Source organism: Lissotriton helveticus, chromosome 2_1 (assembly GCF_964261635.1).
Source record: "Lissotriton helveticus chromosome 2_1, aLisHel1.1, whole genome shotgun sequence".
Lineage (NCBI taxonomy): Eukaryota > Metazoa > Chordata > Amphibia > Caudata > Salamandridae > Lissotriton > Lissotriton helveticus.
Genome location: NC_136059.1, coordinates 589659799 through 589687508, shown reverse-complemented (window position 1 = coordinate 589687508; position 27710 = coordinate 589659799). Strand labels below are relative to the sequence as shown.

Genomic DNA, 27710 nt, shown 5'->3' with positions numbered 1-27710 from the left:
AGCTGGATCTGGTAACCACTTACAAGTACCTGGGAGTAATCTTGGATTCAAAAAACATGTCCAGGGCACAACTTGACTCCTTACGAGGGAAGGCGACTATGACCTACTTGGCCATAAAATCATTAAAGGCCAAACTTCCCGAACTCAAACTTAAACCTCTCCTTCAAATCTTGCGTGCAAAACTACAGCCGACCCTTACATACGGGAGTGAATCGCTTCATGGGAAGGACGCCGCATTACTGGACATAGTCATAGCTAATTCATATAGGGCTATTTTTAACCTTCCAAAATATGTCTCTACTGCTCAGATCTGACTAGAATTCTGCATCCTCAAACAAACAATAGAAAGGCGGTGTGCGTATGTAGCCAGCTGGCACAAGATTCGCACTGCTGAGACTGGCTCTTTAAGCTCTAACGTATGGGAAGAGCTACTTCGGCACTGTAAATCTTTGCCCAGAGATTACTTACTTGAATCACTTCAAGTTCGAGGCTTGACCGACATCTGGGAAACCTCAATAGATCTCTTGTCCTTCGAAAAAGTTGCAAACAAATCAGCACGTATCATTTCAACAATTGAAGACAAGAAGGAACTAGCAAAAGAGAGTGCATGGTTGGATAACGCTGGGTGATTATGGAAGAATAAAATCACAAGCATACCTCAACATTGGTACGAAAATAAAAATCAAAGAAAAGTTTCTAAAATTACGCCTCGGAGTAATCCCTATACTCCCACACCTGCCACCCTGGGAGAGTGCAAAATCGGCAAAGAGGACATCATCCATCCGATCTGCATCTGTCCTAAACTAAAGGACCTGAGGTATAGCTTATTACGACCATACTTCAAACTACATGCCGTTCGGACTTGCAGGCAGGCTGTTCAACTGTGCTTCAACCCCAACAACACCAAATTGAATTGCCAGGTTGTGAAGTTCTTTGATTTAACAGGAAAAAGACTTAATAGCGTTTGATGAGCATTATAAGGTTCTGAGGATAACCACGAACTGATCTTAACAAATTCTTTTTTTTTATATAAGATTTAGTACAAATTGATTTTTTTATACGTATTTACTGATGTTTTTATAATTTTGTAAAGATTTTAATTAATCATGTACAAATAAACGATTACCTTACCTTACCCTCCAATTAGACATTGATGGCAATGTAGATTATGGACTCCTTCTTCTTTGTAGTTTGAGGCAGGTGTACACAGATTCCAATACTGAAATAGATGTGGGGTGTTTTCATGACTGGACATTGACCAACAAAGTGATGGATCTACTCTTCCATATATAAGGACAATAGAAAGTCTCTCTTCAGCATCATCCAGGAATTCATCAAAACCACGGACCCCCCCCTTCCGGGTCCTCCACAACAACCTCGGCTCCTACTTCCATCAGAAAGTCAAGGGTCTCTACGACAACTTCAATAACCAGACACCTGACTCCAAAACCACTCCCCACTCTAGCAACGCCAGCCAGCCCACCATCTACTCCCGGACCCCAATCACCACCGAAGACTCCGCATCGACCATGAAAGGCATCCACTCAGGAGCCCACACCGACCCCTGCCCCTGCACATTTTCCACAGTTGCCGCACAATCAACTCTACTTTCGAAATTGGCATATTTCCAGACAACTGTAAACGTGCAGAAGTTAGACCCCTTCTCAAGAAGCCCTCAGCAGATCCGATGTACCCCAAGAACTACCAACCCATCTTCCCCACACATCCCCCACCCCCTTCATGTCAAAAGTCACAGAGAAGACCGTCAACATCCAACCAACGAAATTCATTAAAGAAAACTCTTTCCGCAGCAACCACAGGACTGAGACTGCTCTACTCACCGCCACAGACGACTTCAGCACATTCCTCAACTGAGGACACACCTCAGCCCTGAACCTACTCTACCTATCTGCAGCCTTCAACACAGTCTCCCACCGCCAGACACAAATCTGGCATACTGGGAACCGCCCTCGACTGGCTCCGCTCCTTCCTCACCAGCAGAACTCAAAGAATCAGACTTCCACCCTTCCTCTCCGTACCCACAGAAATCAACTGCGGAGTACCCCAAGAATCGTCGCTCAGCCCCATGCTCTTCAACATCTATATAGCCCCCCTCGCCGCCATCGTCAGACAGCACGGACTCAACATAGTATCCTACAACAACGACACCCAGTTCATCCTCTCCCTCACCAAGAACCCAATCACCACCAGACTCAACTTCCATGAAGGACGCCGCATTCTGGATGAGCAAAGCAAAACCAAAGGGGATGATGAACGGAGTGTTGAACATTGCAAGCACTCACCCCCAGTCAACTGATCTGGGTTTAATCCATCATCAGACATGGCTATATGCAAATCAGTCTGACCTAGTGCCTCTTGGGAACAGTTCAGCCCGAACTGCCAAGCCATGTCTTCCCTGGACCGGAAACAAGCATCCTGGGACCGGTTTCTGGCTAATCAGCCGTCATCAGCCACCCTCAGCAACCTCCCCACCCCCACAGACCACTTCGAAACCTCTGCATCGTACTCAACTCCTCCATCTCCATGACCTGACAGGTCAACACAGTCACCTCCACCTGCTTCAACACCTCCGCATCCTCCGAAAGACCTTCAAATGGATCCCCCCGAATCAAGGAAGACCGTCACCCACTCACTCATAAGCAGCATACTGGACTACAGAAACACCCTCTACGCCGGGATTAACAAATCTCTGCTCCGCAAACTTCAGATCATACAGAACACCGCAGCCAGACGTGTCCTCGGCATCCCTCGACACAAACACATCACCCAGCACCTACGTAACCTCCATTGGCTCCCCGTCGAGAAAAGAGTAACCTTCAAGGTACTCGCACATGCCTACAAATGCCTCCACAACACCAGACCCCGATATCTCAACAGAATCTCCTTCCACGTACCCAAGAGGAACCTCCGTTCCGCCGCCCTCTCCGAACCCCCGAGCCTAGGCAGAGCGAGAACGGGGGAAGAACCTTCTCCTACATCGTAGCAAGACCTGGAAAGAGCTGCTGATCAACATCAAACGCGCCACCACCCTACACATCTTCAGGAAGACCCTCAAGACCTGGCTCTTTGACTGACCAGACATGCTCCTCCCACCACCCCCCCTTCCACACACCTTAAGACCATCGCAGGTGAGTAGCGCGCTTTCAACTTCCTTGATTGATTGATTGAGAAAGTAGATTTTGTGATGCAGGACACCTTCAAGTGCTGTCTGTTCTTCCTTGGTATAGATAGAGCTGCACCGGGTACCTCATGATTCTGTTTCAGAAACGCGTTCAGAATTCGGCCAGAACTTTGGAATCTCCAGACCCTCTGGCAGCGCAGACTTAGTCAACATATCAATTTAGGACAGATAACCCTTAGATTTAAACCCATAAGTGCCTGGGCGAACATCAGATATTTCAACACATGGCTTTACCCTGCATGCCTTTATATTGCTGGCATTAAAACGTGTTGGCCTTTACAATGTGTTTTAATTCCACGCAGGGCTTTTCAACTCAAATCTTTACCCTGCAGTGCTGTTGTAAAGTCTGATATTCTTCCATATCTAAATGCATATTTTTTATAATTTGTTTGTTTTTGGGGGGTGACCCCTGCAAACCTTTTTTTTCTTAATATTATTCCACTAACCTCCCTTTACCCTCCCATGAACTCTTACACACTCTTTACTTCCCTTTACCTCTACCCTCCTCTGAACCCAGAGAACTCCTTAACCTCTTTTACCTCTACCATCTCCTGATCCCTAAATATCTTACCTCACTTTACCTCTACCCACAACGGAACCCTAAAAAGACCTTATACCCTTTACCTCAACAAGTCTCTGAATTATATTAAAAAAACTCTTACTTCCCCTCACTTCTACACACCTCTAAACTCTTAATATCTTACTTTACCTCTACCCTTTGTTGCGCTTCTATATCTAAAAACGAACCAATTACTGAAAGGTGTCAAAAATAACAGTCATCATGTACCTTACCTTAACCTACTTGTGCTACTATGAAACATTGACTATTTGAATTTCCTAAATAAACCATTTCTGAAATAAACATTAAACAGTATGTAACACTGTCTGTTGGAATTTCACATATAAGCAATTGCCGAACTATCATATCGTACTGAGACAAACAGTATATCTGAAAGAAACAGGTTAGTACAAGATTCCTTACCTTAGAATATCCCCAGGCGTCAGTCTGGATCCGGAAACTTTTGCGTAGTAGTACCCCTGCGCGTCGGTAGGCGTCGTCTGCAGGCGTACCCTGCGGCTCCGCGTCGTGCGCCGTGATGACGTCGCTGGAGTATATAGACGCCGCCTCCGCGCGCTGACGTCAGTTCTTCTTTTTTCCGCGCCAGTTAGCGCAGATCCGAAGAGCAGTACTCCGGTCTTTTGACCAAGGTTTTTTGATTACTCTAACTCTTTAGGTGTCGGTAGGATGCCCGGTTTTAAAAATTGTGACGGGTGCGACCGCCTGATGTCGGTCACCGACCACCATCGACTCTGCCTCCGGTGCCTGGGCGCGGACCACGACGTCGAGTCCTGCGTCGACTGCCGGGCCTTAACGAATAAGGCTAGGCGGGAGCGGTCCCGCAAGCTACTCGAGCTCCGGATGTCGGCCCCGCGTCGAGAGCGGTCCCGGTCCGGCCGGAGGTCGAGGGAGCGGTCGAGAGAACGGTCGCGGAGCCGCCACGAGCGCTCCGGAAGTCTTCACCATTCCTCCGGTTCCTCAGGTAAGCGACACAAGAAGTCGGGGCGTCGTCATCGCACCCCCGACTCCCCCCGACGCTCGCGCGATGCGGCCGGGGGTTCGGGTGGCCCCACCCCCGCGGCTCCGCGTGGGTCGCCGACGCTGCCTGCTCCATACCCGCCGGTCCCTGGGCAAGGCGCGTCGCGTGAGGAGGTAGAGGAGTTCCTCATGGCCATGAGGGCGCTGTCTCCTCCGACGGGGCCTACGGCGCCTGCGGGCCTGGTGGTCCCGTCCGGGGGCCCGAGCGGTTCAGGTGCTCCTTCCCCGGCGCCGTCGGGTGCTCCGGCCCCGACGTCGGCTCCGGCCCCGGCGCCGCTGGGCCCTTCAGGGTCGTCGCCGGCTGGTCAACCGGCCTCTCCGGCACCGATTCCATCGGGGCAACCCGTGGTGCCGCCTCCGCGCTGCGCCGTGACTCCGACGCCGGTTCCGGCTGGCGTCGGGGCTCCGGCTCCGGGCGGCGCCACCCCCATTCCCTCTCCAATTCCGGACGCGGAGTCGGACCGGCGTCGTCCGACGCCGAGTCCGGCGCCGATGGGGCCCATTGACCCCGAGGAGCCGGTCTACATCGTTGAATCCGAATATGGGGATGATGAAGATTATGGAGAGGGTTGGGAGGGGTCTGAGGACCCTCTGTCACACGAGTGTCAGTACGACGTGGACTGGACAGGTGACTTGGGTGATGCCAGTGGTCTGGACGAATCTCCTAACCCTGGTTTTGTCTCGCCTCCCACTGTGGCGTCGGAGGCTGGGGCTGCTTATTCTGTGGTGCTGATGAGGGCTGCCATGGCCTTGAGCCTTGAGCTCCCCGTCGCAAAAGTGAAGCCTAACATCCTCACCGAGGTCTTCAAACCGCAGTCATGCCCACAGGAGCCTCTGCTGCCGTTTAATGAAGCCTTGACGGACGTTCTGTTGGGCACGTGGTCCAGGCCCGCTTCAGGTTCGCCTGTTGATAGGAAAGTTGCCAGGCGCCACCGTCCGTGTTCGGACGACCCTAAGTTCCTGTCCACCCATCCCACCCCTGAGAGTCTGGTGATCCAGGCCTCAACTTCCCAGTCCGCGTTCCCGTCGGCCCCGCCCGACCGGGAATCTAAGAGGTACGACCAGTATGGCAAAAAGGTCTTCTCGTCCCTGAGTCTGGGACTGCGGTCTTGCAACACCGCATGCCTCTTGGGCCGCTACACCCACTCTCTGTGGGATACGGTCGCGGAGTGTCTGCCGCAATGCCCGCAGGAGGTACGGGACAAGCTCGGCCAGGCTATGGTTGAAGGCCGAGACGCGGTGAGGTATTCCATCAGGTGTGGTCTTGATACGACCGACTCGCTGGGCAGAGCGATGTCCACGACGGTGGCGATTCGTCGCCACGCCTGGCTGAGATCCGCCAATTTTTCGACGGATGTCCAAAATGCCTTGATGGACATGCCGTTCGATGGCAGTCGCCTGTTTGGCGACAAAGCGGACAACGCGCTTGAGCGCTACAAGGACTCCAGGGTCACGGCCAAGTCCTTGGGTCTCTCGACCCAGCGCCAGCAAACGGGTTCGTTTCGCTCCTTTCGTGGCCACGGAAGGGGCGGTCCCACACGTGCTGCCAGCCACGCACCGCAGAACACTTCTCAACGCGGTGGCGGCCGTGGATTCCGCCGTGGTGGCGGTCGGGGACAGCGGCGAGGTCAGGCCACACCTCCCCCCGCAGCAGCCTCCAAATCCTCCTAGTCCGAGCTTTCAGGCCCATGTGTCGCCAGTGGGTGGCAGGGTTCGCCATCACCACTCCCGCTGGCGCACTATCACATCGGACAGGTGGGTGCTGCAGCTCGTCCGAAGGGGCTACTCCCTCCCCTTCGAGACCACTCCTCCAGCCATGCCACCGCAGAACCACCGTGTGTCGGGGGACCACTTGACACTTCTGCAGGAGGAAGTTACGGCCCTCTTGGCCAAGGGGGCCATCGAGCGCGTTCCTGGGCCAGAAGTAGGGTGTGGTTGCTATTCCCACTACTTTCTGGTACCCAAGAAGGACAAGGGGGGCCTGCGTCCTATCTTGGATCTACGGAACGTCAACGGCTTCCTCCGGAAGGAGAAGTTCAAGATGTTGACTTTGGCTCAGGTCTTGGCTGCTCTAGACCCGCTAGACTGGATGGTAGCGTTGGACTTGCAGGATGCGTATTTTCACATCCCCGTCCTGCCGGCCCACCGGCGTTACCTACGGTTCACGGTAGGCCACGAGCACTTTCAGTTTATCGTGCTCCCATTCGGCCTTACCAGCGCCCCACGGGTGTTCACGAAAGTGATGGCGGTGGTCGCAGCTCATCTGCGCCGGTTAGGGGTTTCAGTCTTCCCCTACCTCGACGACTGGTTGTTGAAGGCGGGCTCGCCCCAGACAGTCGTCCACCACCTTCAGATGACGGCAGACCTCCTGCACGAGCTGGGGTTTTCCATCAACGTGCCGAAATCACACCTGTGTCCCTCTCAAAAGCTCCTTTTCATCTGGGCGGTTCTCGACTCGGCGCAGTTTCGGGTTTATCCTCCGGAACGGCGGGTCCGGGATATTCAGGCTCTGATTCCCATCTTTCAGCCGTTATCCCGGGTCTCGGTCAGGTTGACGCTGCGGCTTCTGGGACTGATGGCCTCCTGCATCCTTGTGGTGCATCACGCCAGGTGGCGGATGCGGGCTCTGCAGTGGGACCTGAAGTTTCAGTGGGCCCAGCATCAGGGCAACCTATCCGACCACGTCCTGATCTCGGAGGGCACTGCGAGACAGTTGCAGTGGTGGCTTACGGACCGCGATTGGGTCAGAGGCAGATCCCTCTCCCTTCCCCAACCGGAGCACGTAGTTGTGACGGACGCGTCCCTCCAGGGCTGGGGAGGCCACTTGGGAGAGGCGGAGATCAGAGGCATCTGGTCTCCGGCGGAGTCCCGGCTCCATATCAACATGTTAGAGCTGCGGGTGATTCGCCTAGCACTGAAGGCATTCCTCCCCTTTGTCAACGGGAGTGTGGTGCAGGTGTTCACGGACAACACCACCGCCATGTGGTACTGCAACCAGCAGGGCGGAGTGGGGTCGTGGACCCTTTGCCAGGAGGCTCTGCGCCTCTGGCAATGGCTGGAACGTCAGGGCGTGACTCTGACGGTTCAACACCTGGCAGGTTCTCTGAACGCCAGGGCGGGCGAACTCAGCCGTCGGTGCTCGGTGGATCACGAATGGCGTCTGAACTCGGACGTGGCGAAAGGCCTCTTTCTGCAATGGGGAGAGCCTTGGTTAGATCTATTCGCCACAGAAGAGAACGCGCAAAGTCATCAGTTCTGCGCGTTGGAGTTTCCAAGACTGCACTCGCTCGGCGACGCCTTTCGGCGCGAGTGGAGTTGCGGTCTATTGTACGCCTTTCCGCCAATACCACTTCTGCCCAGAGTGCTGAAGAAGATCAGGCGCGACCGGGCCCAAGTTATCCTTGTGGCTCCGGACTGGGCTCGAAGGTACTGGTATCCCGAGCTACTCAGCATGTCAGTCGGTCCCTCGATCCGCCTGCCCCTTCAGGAGGACCTTCTGTCGCAGCAGCAGGGGGACGGTCCTCCACCCGAACCTGTCCAGTCTCCACCTCCATGCTTGGAGATTGAGCGGCGACAGTTGAGGCCATTTGACTTGCCTCCTGAAGTCTGTGATGTGATTCTGGCAGCCAGGCGTCCCTCCACAAAGTCGGTATACGCCTGCCGGTGGAACAGATTTGTGGCATGGTGCACAGCAAAGGCTGTGGATCCCCTTTCTGCCCCTCTCTCCGAGGTTCTCCTCTTTCTTCTCTCTCTTGCCCAGCAGGGCTCTGCTCTGGGCACTATCAAGGGCTACCTTTCGGCCCTTTCCGCCTTCTTAAGGCTACCTGATCAGCCATCTTTGTTCAAGTCCCCTATTGTGACAAGATTCTTGAAGGGCATCACGCACATGTATCCACCTGTTCCGTTCGTGATGCCTCAGTGGGACTTGAACCTGGTTCTGACTTTCTTGATGTGCGCTCCCTTTGAGCCGCTTCATTCCTGTCCTCTCCGTCTTCTGACTTTAAAGACGGCCTTCCTGGTTGCCATCACCTCTGCCAGGAGAGTGAGTGAGCTCCAGGCTCTTTCTGTGAAACCTCCTTTCTTGTCCATTCATCCAGACAAGGTGGTTCTTAGAACTAGACCTTCTTTCCTGCCCAAAGTAGTTTCTGCTTTTCACATCGGGCAGTCCATCACCTTACCCTCCTTCTTCCCGCCTCCGCATCCTTCAAAAGATGAAGAGCGGCTCCATCGTCTGGACCCAAAACGTGCGCTTTCATTTTATATGGATCGCACACGCCAGTTCCGGGTGGATGACCAACTGTTTGTTGGCTACGTGGGTGAGAAGAAGGGACGGGCGGTACAGAAACGAACCATTTCTCGGTGGGTCGTCCTGTGCATCAAAGCATGCTACTCTTTGGCTCGGAAGGAGCCTCCTGTTGGGCTGAGGGCCCATTCCACTCGGGCCACGGCGGCTACTACTGCCCTGGGCCGGGGAGTCCCTTTGCAGGACATTTGCCAGGCGGCTACGTGGGCCTCGCTGCACACCTTTGCGAGGCATTACTGCCTGGACAGTCAAGTCCGGAGGGACGGCTTCTTTGGCCGTTCGGTCCTCCAGGATTTTCTGGTGTAGGATTGTATTGGTTCGCAGACCCACCACCGGGGTTGGTATTGCTGGGGTATCTATTCTAAGGTAAGGAATCTAATACTAACCTGTTTCTTTCAGATGAACAAGTTACTTACCTTCGGTAACGATATATCTGTAAGAAACAGTAGTTAGTATTAGATTCCTTACCGCCCCACCCGTCCTCCCCGTTCTGCGAACTGATACCTAGGGTTAAGGACATCCCTTTCAGGGCCCTAGTTTCACATGGCACCAGTGTTGGTTCTCACATGGCTCTGCGTGTTATGGCGCGGAAAAGCTGTGTGCAAAGAACTGACGTCAGCGCGCGGAGGCGGCGTCTATATACTCCAGCGACGTCATCTCGGCGCACGACGCCGACGACGCGGAGCCGCAGGGGACGCCTGCAGACGACGCCTACCGACGCGCAGGGGTACTGCTACGCAAAAGTTTCCGGATCCAGACTGACGCCTGGGGATATTCTAAGGTAAGGAATCTAATACTAACTACTGTTTCTTACAGATATATCGTTACCGAAGGTAAGTAACTTGTTCATTCATTCTAACAATACTAAATACAATATGCTTTTATAATTAAATAACGCACAGTAAAGTGTATATATAAAAAAAATGCAAAGGAGTGGTACATAAGCAGAAGAAATGTCACTCCGATATTACTACTTCGTTATTTTGCTGGGGAAAAAAACTTGTTTTTAAATCTGTGGTCCGAGTCACTAAAAAATGCACCCAAACCTCCTAATATGAGGTTGTGTGCATCATAGGTCATCTTTAAAATCTAGCCACTGTATCATCGTAGTTACACTATTACCTTGGTCCAATTTATACTCTGTCTCTACAGTAAATTCAGTAATGGTCACTCAGCCACATGAGACATTAAATATGATGAACCATTGATATCAAAATCAATTAATTGATGCTGTAGAATATTTTACAACATTTCATTTAACTGTAATTGAACTAAGTACTCCAGTGTTTCCAATATGCTACCATTTTTTGCAACAGTTTCCTTTGCATCAAAATGTTATTTTAAAAATCATAACTTCCACTTTGCAGGACTTTATATTTTTTTGTGATGCTGTTGCATCATGGATTAGCCCGAAAGATGATCTTCGTGACATGTTCTGTAAGGTAAGATTTTTTTTTTGTGGTTTCCTTTGTAAAAAATAATCTTTTCTAATTTGAGTCTAAAGTAAGCCGTTGGTGTCTAATGAACACTTGTATTAATGTTTTTTTTGCCGGTCTTATGTTTCTTAAATCCCATTTTGAGTATTTGCATGGGACTTTTCAAAGCTTTTAAATTGAAAACTTCTAATGGATAGTTCTACCTGCAAGTTCCTTGGGTTTCAAATATCCCAGGCGTGCCAGACTGGATTCAGAAACTTCCACGAGATAAGGGGTGCAGGCTCCATGTTGGTGCAGAAACAACGCCACTGTGACATCACTGGAGTGATAAAGCACCAACTCCGGCATCCTGATGTCAATTTCCTGTTTTAAGCACCTTCTCAACATGGATGCAGATCTTGCTTTCTTCCGTCCGTTTTTCCTTACTGTTTTCTGACAGACGTTTTGTGCACTGCTGGGTATGTGGCTCCCTAAACGTTATGGGTTCAAGTCTTATTGGTATGGTGATAGACATATGTCCATTAAGGACCACATAACATTTGCTTGTGGGCCATGTGACTCCTGCCTCATTATGCATCCCAAGGTGATCAAGGCGCATGTGTCCAAACTGTTTGTGGCCCAGGCTCGGCACCAATCCTGGATGATATACAAATCTACCTCCTCTCCATCTTCAAAGTGATCTAGGGAGAAGCTACACACACACAAAAAGAGGAAGAAGCTGTAGTGCTCTTCCCCCAAAGGTAATTCACCACAACACATCTCACTCATTAGGATTCTTCATCAGAACAAGAGCTAGTCATGATTCCACCTCTAGATCTGGCGATGATGTTGCCACTGGCCCCTTCTCCATACCCAGGACTACCTTCTGACCCGATTGCAATGCCCCTGACTGCTCCTACACACTAACTTTGCCTCCTCAGCCCTGTCCTGAGTTTGCCGCCCCAAATGCTGATCGGGAATTGGCAGTTGGCAGTCTCTTCTGGATCACCCTTTGGGACCCTTTGGGGTGGTGCTGGTTCCTTCCCTGTCGCTGTTCAGACCCTTGACTTCTCAGGCCCAAGGTCTTACCAACATCTGCTTTTTCTCTGGCTCATCCATGGTAGGAGTCCTTTCCAAGGTCTCTGGTGCCATTACAGGCCATTGAGGTTGATCATTTGCCACTGGGCTAGTCAGATGATCAACCTTCCTCCAAGGAAATAATGTACTTCAGGAGGAATCTCAACATCTCTTGGACAGAAAGAGCAGGCTAAGGGCTCTCGTGAGCAGTATTGGAATACTGTGCATAACCAAAGTCTGATTCAGGGACATGCTTGAAGTCATTACCTATAACACCATTGAGAGTAGTGAGGTGGATTGCTTATTACCTCCACTACCCTCCTACACAGATGATTTCCTGCTCTCGGGAATACCAGTGACATCAACACATCCTGGGGAACATAGATGGATTTCCTTCTTCGGAGTCCCTTTTTCCTGAGGTAGTTGCCTTGTACTTGTTAACCGTTTGACGGAGACAAATCCGACCTCTTGATGTAGGGCTTGCAGCCAGCAGAGCAATCTTTGAGCCCTTGCTGCCCTTCAGTGAAGCCCTCCTAGAACTAGCCTCGAAGACCAGTCTGTCCCTGGAGAACTTGGTCACAGGCACCATGTTGCCCGGAGCAAGTCTCTGGAGGCTTTCCAACTTCACCAACAGACAAGTAGTCCAAAACACTTGGTGGCCAGGTAGAAGGTATTTTCAGCTGGGAGCCTTGAATGCCCTTGTCTCCTGAGATGATACATACATGCTTTGAGGTATATGGTGCATATAGTGCTCCCCTAGCTACCAGACCACTTCATATTGCATTATGCAGAGGCGGTAAAGGAAGAACAAGATGTGTGTAGATGCATAATAAAAGTCTGACTGGGAACTACAGATTCATCCATGAGAGCAAAGTGGTACTCTTTGTCCCTGTATCGGCATGCAAACTGATGGACCTCTCTTCTGACAGTGCCAAACAACATTTTGGAAACAAAGCAGACTCTGCTCTAGAAATCTTTAAAGCAGCCAGAGCCACAACTCATTCTTTTGGCAATCACCCCAGAAGGGACTACCAGCTATACGACAGATTTTGTGGTTTGTTATGTGGCTTTGATTTTCTTCAAAGACCAGCCATCTCGAAACCCCTGCCTCGGACACTGCAGAGCTAGTAGCTAGGCAATGGTCATGTTATCAACCAGGTAGCTACCTCTCCACCCCAACATCCCATCCCCAGCCCCACCAGGAAAGCAGCTCTAGCTTGCCCTTGTTGAAGCAAGGAAGGGCGGGTGTCCTTTCTTCAGGCCTGAAGATTTTGTGGAACAGACTACTGAAGTGTCATTTTCACTTCCACTCAAGCAGACTGCAACAGTGGATGAACTCAGGCAGCTGAGAGAGGGTGCAGATAAAATCTTTTTACTCCATCAATTCCAATTGGAGTGCCTTTGGAACCCAAAATCCAAGGGACCACATACAGCCCTGCCTTTTCCTATTTTTCAAGCATTACTTGTTTTTAAAGGATCACAAACTTTTCATTATCTAAAATATGTTGTTCTGTTTGCAGTTTATATATATATATATATATATATATATATATATATATATATATATATATATATATATATATATATATTTTTTTTTTAATCTTTTTATTAAACAGCAAATCAGGGCACATTTGATATTCATCAAGTAATCTGTACAGGCTGCAGTCACATCAGCGTAGTGTGGCAACATTACGCAGTATCCTGTCCACTTGTAAAACAAATCATGTACATATGCTACCCTCTCCCCTGGTCCCCCCCCCCGTCCACAACGCTCTACTGGGTAATACCCTCTGTGTCCATTTCTGGTGAGTCGCAAATATCCCCCCTAAACGTTTTCCATGCCCCCCACACCTTTCTCCATTTCCAAGGACACCCACGATGGATAAAGACAGCCTTTTCAGCCACCATTGCTTCGTCCATATCTTTGCACCACTTTTGGATCGTAGGCAACACCTCCGACCCCCATAACATAGCAATGTTTCGCTTCGCTATCGCCATACGTAACATAGACCAATCTTGTTGTTGGTGGTTGACGTCATTAGGTTGCTACACATTCAACAGGCAGCGCCTCGGCTCCGGCAGGATGGAGACCTCTGTGACCTGGGAGATAGTGTGCATTATTTTGGCCCAGTACGCCGCTATGCGTGAGCAGTCCCAGATAGTATGGTAGAATGTACCCTCCTCCCCGCACTTGCGTAAACAAAATTGCTGTTGGCCTGTACCAATTGCAAAGAGTGTTGTTCTAGTGTAGTATGTGCGATGTAGCACCTTGAGCTGGACCAGTATGAGCCTAGAGGGTATGGCCGTCTCACGTGGCGATGAGAGGGCTTCCGGCCATTCGGAATCTTCAAAGTCGCACACATCCCGAGACCAAGACCACCTCAGTTTGGATGTCGGGTCCAATAAATTATTGACTAACTTGCGGTAGGTGAAGTACGTTGCTCTAATCGTCATGTGTTCCGTCAGGAGTCTATCCTCCAATGGCGTGGCCTCCGGTAGGGAAGCGCCCGGTGTTATGGCTGCCCTAAGTGCATGTCGGATTTGAAGATACCTGAACCTTTCTGTGTGTGCCAATCCGTATTGAACTTGCAAGTGACTGAACTCTACCACCGCCCCCTTTTTCCAAAGGTCGCCCACCACGGAGATTCCAATATTGTCCCAGTCTGGAAACCGCTTACTCTTACGGAGGAAGCCCAACTCCTTTGTATCCCACAGTGGTGTCATTTGTGTGATGGTGCCTTTGCATTTTAAGCGGGTCTGCTCTTGGTACCATATATGGATCGTATGCGATGTAGGGCCAACCAGTCCCGGAGGCGTACGTCTCCCATACAATGCAGTCATCAGCCCATCCCCTTCTAGATTCTGCCTGTCTGCCTGATACGCCGGCTCATCCTGTGGAGCATGCAACCAGTAGTTGATGATCTTAAGGTGTGCTGCCCAATAATAGAGCTGAACGTTTGGAAGTGCTATCCCCCCATCGTACCAGCTGCGCATCAACTCATCCTGGGCAATCCGTGCCGGCCTGGCCCCCCACAATAAGCTGGAAACTTCGGCCGCTATGGCTTTGAAATAAGCCTGCGGGACTAGGTATGGTGTATTTTCAAGGACATATAGCAAACGTGGGAGCGTCATCCTTTTGTAGAGCGCCACCCTACCCAGCAGCGTGAGGGGAAGGTTACTCCACACCACCACATCGCGCTTGAAGCGGTCTATTTGAGGCTTAAGATTTCTTACCAGAAAGTCATGGGGGTCATGTGTTGCGTGGATGCCCAGATATTTAAAGGCCTCTTCCGTTATTCGTAATGGACAATCCGCGGGCAGCACATAGAGGACTGACTTGGACCAATTAATAGTATATCCTGACACCCGCCCAAATTTCTCGTAAACGTTCAGGAGTACCAGGATAGACTTTCTGGGGTTGGTGAAATATAAAACGTCATCTGCATACAATGAGATGCGATCTTCCCAACTGAAGCCCACGAATGGAGGGTTCCCATCTAATCCACGCTGCCAGCGGCTCCAGTACCAACGCGAACAGTAATGGGGATAATGGACAGCCCTGCCGAGTCCCTCGTGACAAATGGAAAGTCCCTGGAGATGTGTCCGTTCGCTGCCACATGTGCCAAGGGATTCGTATATAATAGATGAATCCAGGCACAGAACTTCGGGCCGAAGCCCAGGTGCCGCAGCGCCGTGAATAAGAACGGCCATTCCACCGTATCAAACGCCATACTAGCATCGAGAGAGAGAATGGCAGCGGGCTCTTGAATGGAAGACCTCCGAGCTAGCACTGCATGGAGCCGACGCAGGTTGAGCATGGTGCTTCGCTGGGGCATGAACCCCCAACTGGTCTGGATTTATTAGAGATGAGAGATGGGGGGGGGGTCAACCGCAGTGCCAGCAACTTAGCTAGTATCTTAGGCTCAGCGTTGATCAATGAGATTGAACAGTAGGAACCGCAATCTTCCGGGGGTTTGCCCGGTTTATGGATCGTTCTAATTGTGGCCAGACGCTATCCTGAAACATATTCAGGAGGAAGGGGGCCGCCAACTGCGCATTCTGTTTGTGAAATTCGATTGGGAATCCGTTCGAACCCACTGCCTTACCGGATGCTAGAGAGCTGATAGCCGTCCGTAATTCCTCGATTGTGAGGTCAGCTTCTAGAAGTAGCGCCGCCTCCGGAGTGAGCCGCGGCATGGCAATATCTTTAATGTATTTGTGTGCTTCCTTGATTGTGAGCGCGGAACAGGAGGCAAATACCTGCTCAAAATGATCAGCCAGTGTGGCCACTATATCACTGGGAGCTGTCACCAAAGAGCCCGTAGGTGTGCGCAACCACGCAATCGTCCTGCTTGCTTTTTCTTTTTTGTCTAACCAGGCCAACATTTTGCCCGCCTTGTCACCTAATTCGTACACCCTGAGGCGCGTGGCTTGGAGATTGGCCATAGTCATTTCTTTTTGATACGCTACGTACTCGCGCTGTTTAAGGCGTACCTTCTATGCGGTAAGGGGTGTTGGGTGTTCCGCATGCTGCAAGGTTGCAGCATCTAATTCTTGTTCCATACCATCGAGCTCAGCCCGTTTTCCCCCTTCTATGTCCAGTAATAGACGCTATAGCTTGCCCACGCGCAACCGCTTTATAGGCATCCCACAGAATACTGGGCGACTCCACCGACTCTGCGTTTTCCTGAAAGAAATTATTAGTGGTGTCTCTAAGTCCCTTCCGAATTTCAGGTATGAGCAAAAAACTAGGATGGATGGGAAAGGTGCGGCATCTAACAGTCCGGTGTTGAGTATGTCAGCATGATCGGTGAGTGATCCGATATACCCCTACGGCGGATATCTACTTCGACCACCCCCCCTAGGCCGTCCGCCGACACCAGAAAATAGTCAATACGCGTGAGGCTATTATGGACCCCTGAATGGAAAGTATATTGAGACATGTTTGGGTGCCTATATCGCCATGCCTCCGTAAGTCCTAAAGCCTCTATTAGCCCCTTCAGGCGGTGACCACTCGGTGCATTCGGTGTAGTATGGTGCCTATCTACAGTACCATCCACTATATCGTTAAAGTCGCTACCAATCACCATTGTTGCGTCTGGTAGAGCAAGCAGGAACGCAGTAAGCGCTGAGTGTGCCTTTGCATGCAGGGACAGTGGGACGTAAACCGAGACTCAATTGAATAGTTTCCCCTCCCATTGGCAAGTAATCGCCGCGAAGCGGCCCTGGTCATCAATTCTTGTCTGCTGTATCACAAGCGGGAAGTGTTTCTTTATCAATATGCATACCCCCTCTTGATCCCGAGGAGAATTCAGAATGCGCCACCATCGTTTAACCCCACCTATCCATGGCTTTGCAGGCGGAGCCCGTTAAGTGCGTCTCTTGTAGGAGAGCCACCACAGGCGCACACCGTTTCAGGTATTGCAATACTAGCCCCTTTTTTATCTTGTCCCCCAACCCACGCACATTCCAAGTCAGCACAGACAGGGGGGTCCCAGGGGTCATCGATGTCAGCTGCTGTTTAGTGTTGTGTTGGCTTTGTGTAGACATGTGTAAGGAATTTCGTTTGGAGCGCCGTGAGATGCAGCCTGACCGTATAACTTCTTCGCGCTGACAGCCGTGTGCGTCAGTATGTATGCCCTTGTGTACAGTAACAGTGAACCAAAACAAACCCTTAGCAACAATACTGCCCCCTCCGCCCCCCTCCCTGCCTCCCTGCCTGACGGATTCTCAACTACCCGCCTCCCCAACCTAGCAGAGTGCTTAATTCCCCTCCCAATTTCCAGTGAACGGGTGTGAAGATCAGCAACCGGTGCTCCCCAACCCCTTACAACACAGGAGCAATACCCCCCCGGTCCCGCCCCCACTCCCCCCCGACCCAGGCCACGCCCCCCCCCACGGAGAGATATATCAATGACAATGCACAGTGATAGTCAATCAATCAGTCTGAAGGCCGTGAGGCTACTGCAAGCAGACCTTGTCCAGGGACCCCAATATAGCCAGCACAATTGTTCGCTGACCTTAAGGATAGTCATGAGGATGGCATTATATCTGAATGTGGGCCGCACACGGGTCTCAACACAGTGTGCAACACCCAGTGGCACTATATATACCTTAAGTCACTCATGTTCCTCAATCCGTGCTCGATCCCTGCGCCAATTGCCGTCTTCGCCGCTTCTGCCAAGGCGTCCAGCCTTTCGCCAACCCTCCAGCCATTCCTGCGCTTCTTCTGGGGAGGCAAAGAACCACGCCTTGCCCTCGGCCTCAACCCTTAATTTAGCAGGTAAGAGCATAGAATACTTAATGCACCGGTCGCGAAGCGTCTTTTTAACCTCCAGAAAACTCTGTTGTTGCTTCGTTACCGCCGCAGTATAGTCCGGGAAAATAGTCACTGTTGCATTGTCGATCTTCAATGGTGGGGCCGTGCGCGCGGCCTGCAGTATTACGTCCCTGTCCCGAAAGTTAAAGATACGGGCCAGAATAGGCCGCGGCGGCGCTCCAGGCCTGGGCCTACCCCCAGGGACCCGATGTGCGCGCTCCACTGAGAAGTAGTTAGATAGTCCGCGCGGCTGCAACCGGTTGGTGATCAAGTTCTCCACAAAGAGGTCCAGGGCCGGCCCCCCGGTCTGCTCCGGCACGCCCATAAGGCGTATGTTGTTCCGCCGTGATCGACCCTCCTGGTCCTTGAGCTTGGCCGCCAGCACTTTGTTTTAAGCCATGAGGTGGTTCTCCTGAGTTTTTAGCATGAAAGTATCATTCGTCATCGTTTCGGTGGCAGATTCGACCGTGGACATTCTCGTTGACATTTTACTGAAGTCGGCCCGGATTAGGGACAAATCCACCGCCAGTGTTTCAATACGGCAGTCCACTTTGTTCAGTGTTGCCATAATGTCATGCAGCGCCACCTCTGGTTCAGCGTTCGGAGTCTCGCTCTGCGGTGGCACGGTTCCCGCTTCCGGCAGCGTCGCCTGCGCCTTATTGTAAGCAAACTTGTCCAGTTTCACCAAGTTAGAGCCCTTCGAATTCCTGCCTGACATTATGGTCAGTACTTTGCGCCCACACCAATGTTAATGTTGAAGGTGCTGGTCGTGCCCCAAGCAGCTTCTCCGTCCTCAGGCCAGCGGAGCCTGTAGCGCGGGTCGGGCGTCCAGGTGCTATATCAGGCAACGCGACCCACTAGCACCCTAGGCAGTGGGGCTATATATAGCACTCTTATCCTGGGAGTTATCGCCAGGCAGGCAGCACGTCGTTGGTCCCAGCAATGTATCTGCGCTATCCACGAGCAGCTCCCTTCATGCGGATGAGCATTAAACCTCTGTGGTGCCTGCAATGGAAGGTAGGGTAGCACTATAAGAGTTGCAATATAGCACCGGGTCCCCCTGGTAAGCGTCTCTCTCCCACAGCTCTCGGTCTCTTCAGAGCAGGGCCAGGCCGCCACTTTCTTCCCACAGCTCCTCTAAATTAATGGGTGTCACCAAACTCGAGGCCCCGGCTCATCACGCGCCCCCCAGGCCTCACCTTCACAGTAACGCACCGCAGGAGTCACCCAGGCCGCACCAGTTCATAAGGCACACTACATCTCTTTCTTACAGCTTACAGTCTCAGTGGAGTAGGGCCAGGCCGACACATTCTTTCCCCCGCTCCTCCAGATCAGTGGGTGCCGCCAAACTCGAGGCCCCGGCTCGCCACACGCCCTCCAGGCCTCGCCCCGTCAGGAACTGCAGGAGCCGTTCAGTCCGCACCAGTCCGTAAGGCGCTCAGCGGCTTACCCCCAACGTGTGTGTGGTCAGCAATCAGCAGCTCGCAGGGCGCCGAGCCGCGCACCCCCGCAATCCGCCGCCTCCCGGCCAGGCACCTTGTCTCAAGATACTCCGGCAGCCCCCACCAGCACGGGCAGGCCTCTCACAAGCGACACAGCCCCTAGGGCAGGGCTGCGCAGTCCACGCCGCTGTGAATGTAGACCGCCGACAGCCTCTGCCTCTTATCTTCAAGCAGTCGCGTGGAATGCGGAGGGTCCCGGGCCGTTGCAAAAATTGAGGCCCTAGCTTCTCCCGCCGCACCAGGCCCCGAAGTCCCAGACACCGCCGCCGGCCCGGGGATCGCTCAGCTCACTTCCGGCACAGCTCGCTGGACTCTCCGGTGTTGCCGCCACTGCAGCCTCAGGCCAGGGGCAAGATGGGCCACTGGTTCAGTGTGCGGATCGACTGGGCTATGATAGGGAGCACGGAGCCTCCCTAATCTGCAGCCATCTTCATCGGCTGCTAGCCACGCCCCCCAGTTTTTATATTTTAAAGAATCATCTGATGTTGGTCGACACTGCCAGTGACTCCATGTCACTGAGTAAAATGTGTCAGAGAATTTAGGATATTGCTCCTGACGCTCAGTTTTTCACCATTGAGTATATATGCAAGAACTTTAATTTTATTAGTTTAAGAAATGCCAGACTGCCTTGTGGAAAATGTCATGAAGTGACATGCATGTGCTGCTCGAGGCTGGGGTATCTGAAGTAGAAACAACAGGGTGGCAAAAAAGAAGATATTCTCTTTTGTAGTTGAATGGTTTGAAAACCAGTTTGAATTTTTTTTTATTTATTTATGTTGTGGTAATATTCAGGAGTGTCAGCCTATAGCAGGTGAGCAGGTGAAACGATTAACACCAAACGATATGAATCTGAGAAATGTTTCTAATTTTCTTTAGAAATGCTTATATAAGGGGAAGATTTACGATTTTCAGTTATAATACAATAACACCTACATAACCAACTATAAAATAAAAAGCTCATGTAGTAGCATTGTTCATAAATCCTTTATATGTTTTCCCTTGTTATAGAAAAGAGGAAATTGAGCTGTTTTTATAGGCTTGCAATTTCACAAGACAGAAGACTGATACTTTTGCTTTAGAATGAACTCTGCTGCTCTGGAATGCAGACAGTGGCAGTTTGTTTTTCCTTCTGTGGTGTGAAAAACCCAAATGCCAGAATTGAAGCTTTTTTTTATTTATTGAAATGCCTTGCTTCATTGAATATTTTTATATGATCGAGAAATCTTGCTGGATTCCTTAACTTTTGAATCCTCCCGCTCGAGTTGCGGAAGGCCGTATGACTCTGCATCTCCCCACGTTCCCGGGAGCCCGGCATCGATGGCTCCGATGAAGCAGGGCTTGAAAAATCCTAAAATTGTACTAGACTTGCAGGTCAGTAACTTGAAAAATCCCCTCGACCTACCTATAATGTCCTTGATTTCTGTCTCTGAAAGCCAAGCAAATGTGACAAGATAACAAGATTTAAAGGCATCTTTATTGCTCATTCACTTTGTGAGCAATAGAAATGCCTTTAAATCTTGGTATCTTATTACATTTGCTCCGCTTTCAGAGACAGAGGTCAGAAAGGGAGAGTAGGCCCTAAAAATAGCTCATCCTGAATAAATCTTGCTCGCCATAGCGAGTGGATTTTTCGAGCCCTGTGAGGGAATATTATGATTCCTTGCACCTCATCTTTTGGGCCCCATCTCCCTCTGAAGCGACTTTAGGTCCCCAAGGAGGTGAGTGGAGCGCCGTCAGAGGGTTTGTCCTCGGTGACAGTTGAGTCGTTGGAGTCTGGGTTGGCGCCCGTCGACGTCGGCTGGTTCCGATTTGGCGCAGGGCCACAGTCTTTCGGGATCTGGTCCTACGACACCAGAATGCGATCAGCCGACTCCGACACTGACATTGGCGGCGTCCGTCGAAGTTGCTTCTCCTCCTTCATGTAGGCGTCATACAACGTTGGATGCGGAGTCAACTATTCAAGTTGAGGGGAATATGCAGGTTTTGGTTCCTTCTCAGGAAGAGGTTGTGGAAAGACAGCCTGTGTCGATTGAGGCAGGGCTATTTCAGCCCGTTCCCGACATTAATGTGCCTCGGGTGAAGGAGAGCTGGTTGTCTGCTCTGGGTGAGGCTAGTGGCCTAGATTCCACACCAGCTTCAGGGGTGCTTTCTCCACCTGGCCTTGCTACGGCGGCAAGTTCCTCCTTAGCAAACATGCTAAAGAAAGTGGCTACGGTTTTAAGCTTCTCACTTCCTACAGTGCAAATGCCCACAGACCCTTTGTTTGAGGTCCTTTTTTCGGGACAGACCGGGGATGTGCCTGTTCTTCTTTTTGGGGAAGCCCTGTTTAATTAGGTACTTGGGCAAAGCCTAAGTCGTGGCCCTTAGTGGACCGGTATATTGCACGCAGGCACCTGCCTGCGCCTGGGGACCCAGTTTGTATTCATAGACATCCTTCCATTCGTAGCTTGGTGACTCCAGTTTGGACTTCTTCACAGGATGTAGATTCTATACCAAAGACACCAGTGGGTAAGGAGATTAGGAGTCATGATGTAAGGAGTAAACAATTCTTTGCTTCTGCTAGCTCAGCCTTGAGATCCACGAACACATCTTGTGTGCTGGGGCGATATTCCCATGCTTTATGGGATTTGCTACAGAATGTTGTTATCTCTTCTGCATAACCTCCGCTCGGAAATTGGTGATTTGATTAGAGATGGTCAGCAGGTTGCCATGCTTGCCTTAAGGTTTGGTATGGAGACTACAGATTCTGTAGGTCGGGCCATGTCATCGGCAGTGGCAATAAGGCGTCGGCTTAGTTGGCAACTTCGGGTTTCTCGAAGGCTGACCAGTCAACTTTGTTCAACATGCCATTTGATGGTGCCATTCTTTTTGGGAGTAAAGCTGATGCAGCGTTAAGATGCTTCTGTGATAGACAGAGGTCTTCAGAGTCATAGCTTTTTCATTTTCTGTTAATGCTGTAACTTGTCTTTATGCTTGAGATGCGAACAATTTCTTTATAAAAGATTAAGCTTTGTTACAGCATTCTATATGTCGGCTGTTGGTTTGGCCACTTGGTGCATTCCCCCCGGGCAGATTTTTTACTCTCAGTTCCATTTTCCTTTTTTTAGTTGATGTAGATGACCAAGGGAAGTTTCCCTTTGTCCCTTAGCCTCTGAGCAAGAGCTTTGTGCTCAAGAGGTTATTGTCAGGAGACATGGCTTCTTGTGTGGAAGATTTTCAGTCACAAGCTTCTTTGAAGCAGTTCAGTATGCTAAAATATCCATGGTTTCGAACTTTAGTTGTCTCTCATAGGGACATGTTGGTATGTCAGTTGTAAGTCTGGTATATAGGGATGCTCTGGTTCTTACTCGTTAGAGTAATCAGCATAGTATGTCCTCACTACTCTAGTGGTGTGCTTAATTTTTATGGCGCTGGTGGATTCAGAGCCTATGTTTTGTATTCTTTTGATAACATGCTCTTGTGATTCATCCTTCATTAAAGTCTTTTTGGCTATGCGTTTAATGGTGCAGATAGTTTTCTCTTTCTGAGCTACCTGCATATTTATTATAAGTGCTTACATTTTAAAGAGTTGTGAGAGTTTATGGTGTATTCTTCATAATACACGAGTTATGGCCTCTCCTTTGTGGAAGGAGATAGGTATTTGTTTAACCTTGGAACATGACGGTGTGAACTCTGTATCTCTTACACTGTGTGATAGGCAGTGTCTGAAACAATCTGATTGAGATTTCTAGCTGCAGATTCCTTACTTGTTTTCGGTCATGCATTTCATGGTAGGAGTTTTTAGGCTTTATAGGAAGCTCTTTTTGTTATTCTACTACAATGCTTTTTGCATCTGTCTGGAGGTTATATATTACCTGTCCTCTCTTGGGGTATGTATCTATTTTTCTGTGCTTCACAGTCCTTGAGAAATCATAGCTGTAGCTTCTTTGAGACGGACTTGCAATCAAATTTTGTTTCGTATCACAAGTGTTGTCGCATACGCTTGTTACTAACAAGAATTCATATTATGTGTGATTTCCTTTAAATGTTTCGATTTTTCCTAATGTCATATTTTGGTACTGCACTAATAGGTGCGTTCCTTTTTGAAATATACATAGTTGGTCTTGGTTTAAAAAAAAAAAGAGAACAGAAAGAGGTTTAATGTGAAGATGTGGTTGCTTATCTTTTCTTTCTTGCCATGGTACTTTGAGCATGCCCATGGCTCGGAGTCATGTTCAGACTGTCGGACCATGACACTGAAGGTCATGCTTGTGCAAGCTTTGTAGATACTTGTGATTCAGCAGTAAATATTGGCCTACAAAATTATATTGGTTGCCGGGTCACTCGGAGTCTATTGTGACAAAATTTTATATGTATTATGTATACGTCCATATAATACATCTTTGTGGCAAAAGTTTATACAACTGGCTTAATTGATGAATATCTGTTAGATTCAAATCTATTTGGTGTTATTTTAGTTTCTTTACAGTGCATTATGTAACCTTCGAGTGGTCATTTTTTTAAAACAAAATTCTTTATAACATGGAGGTATTATTGTTCATCTTTTAGTGTTCATTCATCTTGGTATAATGGAATCAGTTCTGAGAGTCCTTCTTTGGGTTTTATCAGGACCGTTTTTTCTCTGATATGTCTTTATTATTGTGAAGAATGCAGATTACATGACTTTTATTTTGCATTCTGCTATTTTAGTCAAAGTTCTTTTTACCTTTGGGGGATAGAGGATAGTGTCAGATAACTGACAGATGGTTCTTCAAGGGGTTTTTCCCCTTTTCCTTCAAGGAACGATTTTTTTGGGCCTGTAGGGTTAATATTGATATGTTCTGTGACATTGGTCATGGATTCTATTAAGAGCCAAGCTCTTGTTCTGCTATTCCTACGTACATTTGGTCAGTTGTTAGTTATAACCGGCTGGTTCTCTTTGTGAACATTGGTAGGATTAGTTTGCAGACCCACCTCCAGGGGGTGATAGCTATGGTATTTTTTTTTTAACTCTTTTTATTATATAGAAAGAAAAACAATCAGGGCAAAAAAGAGCATTACAATACAGGCGCTTTTTCTGAGCGGGAAGGAAAAGGCAATAGCATCACAGTGCAAGTCAATCAACAAAAATCAGAGGGGGGGAAAAGACTAAAGGTTTTAAAACATATGAATTAGAACAAATCATGGAACGTCAGGATCAGGGAGAATGTGAAACATCGGGGACTTCAGGAAAGGGTGGTGTGCATATATCTCCTCTGTAGGAGTTCCATTGATTCCAAATTTTTCCCCGTTTTTGGGGCCTACCTCGTGCCACATATACCGTCTTCTCTCGAAACATACACCAATCCATATTTTCCTTCCACACCGAGACCGTCGGCGGGCGGGGAGCGCCCCACAACTGTGCAATGTCTCGTTTAGCAATCATGTTGGCCAGGGTCGCCCATCGTGTCTGAGCCACGTCATAGTCATTTGGTTCCCACACATTCAGCAGACATCGCCTAGCTTCCGGTTGTATCTCGACTCCCGTGACCTCTTTCATGACCACATGCACTCTATTCCAAAATGCAGCAACTTCTGGACATTCCCAAATGATGTGAAGGAAAGTAGCAAGTTGACCACAACCACGGATACATAACCCATCAACAGAATAACCCATTTGAATCAGTCGCGGGCCAGTAACATACACACGGTGCAAGATCTTGAGCTGGACAGACGGGCCAGTATCGTGACCTCCTTGGGTGAGGAAATCGCGGATTGCCAGTCCTCATCATCTAATAGTAAACTGTCCCTGGTCCAGACCTCCCTTGATAGCTATGGTATTTAATTAGAAGTCTCGATCAGATGTAAAAGTTACTTACCTTCGGTAACGTAATATCTGGTAGAGACACAGTCTAGACTCTAGCCACAGATTCATTAACTAACTGCCCATCTTTCCCACTCTGCGAACAACCTATGAGGTAAGGGTTATACCTTTTTCAGTACTGGCACTGTGTACCAGTGATCACTAGCAGCTCAACTTATGTTGGGGCTCAACAGACCACTTTGCCGGGCCACATATTTTTGGTTTAGATGTTGCCATACCATCCATTTCCAAATGTGTGTGGTCGGTAGGGTGTTATGTTATGGTACAGGGTATTTGTAGAGTGTCCGGCGCTGACTTTACCCCATTGACAGAACAGTTGTACGCAACAGCAGGTTGTTTTCTCCTTCACACTGGATCAGACACCAGTGGGCAGTATTGATTTATTTGTTTGGTATCATCGTACCTTGTATTGGCACTATCAATATGTTACATAATGGTGTGATTAAACAAACAGCTTGGTGTTGTTCTTATAGGTTTTTTTTGCTATTACCATGCCATTTATTACCATTGATGAATGGTCTATAGAGTGTAAGGTTTTCCTGCCCTTCCATGAGTTATTCACCAGGGTGCAGGGTTTCACATAGCCCTGTGTTTCGTTGATTCTTCTGGAGTTTTCTTTAAAATCCATGTCTGGTTTTAACATACCATTTGATGTTTCTTCATTATTAATGTTTCAAACATTTTTGATCTTTTTGGCACACAGTTTCCACAACCAGTTTCTATAGTGGCTCTGCATTCTGGCGCGGAAGGTTTCACAGAAGAAACTGTTGTCCGCGCGCCGTCATGACCGGAATAGACGTCATCACGGAGCCATACGACACCGGCCTCCGGTGTGCAGATGTACTGCTAAAAAGTTCCGGAGCCAGGCTGGCCCCTGGGTAGAATTCAAAAGTTAAAGAATCTTCAGCTAGGCTTTCTCCACCAATATTACATTACCAAAGGTAAGTAACTTTAACATTAAGGTTTGTCTTAGTTCTGGGATGTAAGAATGCTTCAAATAATACAAACTACATATTGTCAAGAAGGTATATCGAACAGTCTACATTTAAAAATGGAATAACAATACAATTTTACATTCACTCTACATACCAAAAAAAAACAAATTTCACGGGTCCTTTTCAGTTCTTGGTGCCAGCTTCTGGTAAGTTCAAGACAAATTCGAAAGACAACTCTTGGAGAAAACACAAGGAATCCAAATGGGATTTCACCCCTTCCCTCTACTCATGCTCCTGGAAGAAGTTGTGCAGTTGGCAATAAGAACACATGACTCTGCCAGTGTCATCCAATTCATAATTCCTTCCATGACGGGAGCAGATGCACCCCAAATTTTCAGACCATTGTTAACTCTTCAACAAATGTAGGCCTTCAATGAAGCTATTTCTTCTAGTCCGTTCTGGTAAGGCCCCATGGGTGATTTGGTGCCTCCAGTTGAAGACCTTGTCTGGCACCAATTGACCACACTCTGATTTACCTGGCTATTGGCTGGCACCATGCACTTCCTCAACTCTTTTGCTGCACACCACTCCAGCTTGGCGCTGGTCATGGTTCCAGAGACACCAGCTTCAGATTCTATCCTGAGTCCAGCTAGATCTCCGCCTGCGTCACACAAGATTACAAAGAAACAATACATTGTTTGAGTGGGCTCCCCTACAGTGTCCCTGTGTCAGTGTTGCATACAGCTAGAGGAAGTTTTTTCATTCTGACTCTACCATCAAAGTTGTATTCGACATGTTTTACGTAACAGGGATGATGATGATCATGACGAGGAGGTAGTCAATTTGCTTCCCCCTTACTAGACTGATGTCGGGCTATATTTTCATCTCATACGATTCGTAGCCAGAGAACTTACCCTGAGAAAGAATTGCACCCTATTGAGGAAGGCTCCTCTATTGTGGTAGTGGTTCACAGGGCTTCAGGACTTTAGAGTTGCAGTTGACTACTCTGCTGACAAATGCAAATCAGTTTGTCACTAAAATGTTACAGCTATGTCCTTTCATCTTATTTTTGGCACCTCATAATGAGGTACTGATGGTGGCCTTGATGGCAGCTTGAGCTAAGCATTGCTGAATGACATAAGCATTCCTTTGGGAGTCCAGCCTAAGTGACAAAGCACCCAACATCTGTGGCCTAGTCGTGGAGGCGTCTGCAAGAAAGGTTTCCCCTCAGTGCCTTCCTTAATGCTACCCCAGACAGGGAATCAACACTCCTTGATGCTTTAGAAAGAGGATGTTTGCCTCTGCCATTCTTGCTTGCAGATCCCTGAATCAGGAGTTTCTTTTGGGACGTTACACACATGCCCTCTGGGTCATAGCATGCAAGATTTTGCCAGCTTTCCAAAAACAGTTTTGCGTGATGGTCAGGTCATGGCTAAGTCGATCTTAAAGAGAAGGCTGTACACCCGGACTGATGGGGGTTCTATGGGTATCATTGTTGTGGTTCACCACCCTGCATGG

At 49.3% G+C, this 27710-nt stretch overlaps 1 protein-coding gene across 2 annotated transcripts in view; it reads left to right on the top strand.

Annotated features, from left to right (window-relative positions):
* TNPO1 (transportin 1) overlaps positions 1-27710 on the top strand; it is a 1741771-nt gene that overhangs the window by 1657801 nt on the left and 56260 nt on the right. For both annotated transcript variants that reach the window (XR_013607056.1, XM_078675276.1), the window contains one exon: positions 10470-10544. Coding sequence is in view for 1 of the 2 variants with exons in the window: in XM_078675276.1 (XP_078531402.1) it covers positions 10470-10544 (75 nt within the window). In the remaining variant the exon portion in view is untranslated. The remainder of the gene's footprint in view (positions 1-10469; positions 10545-27710) is intronic.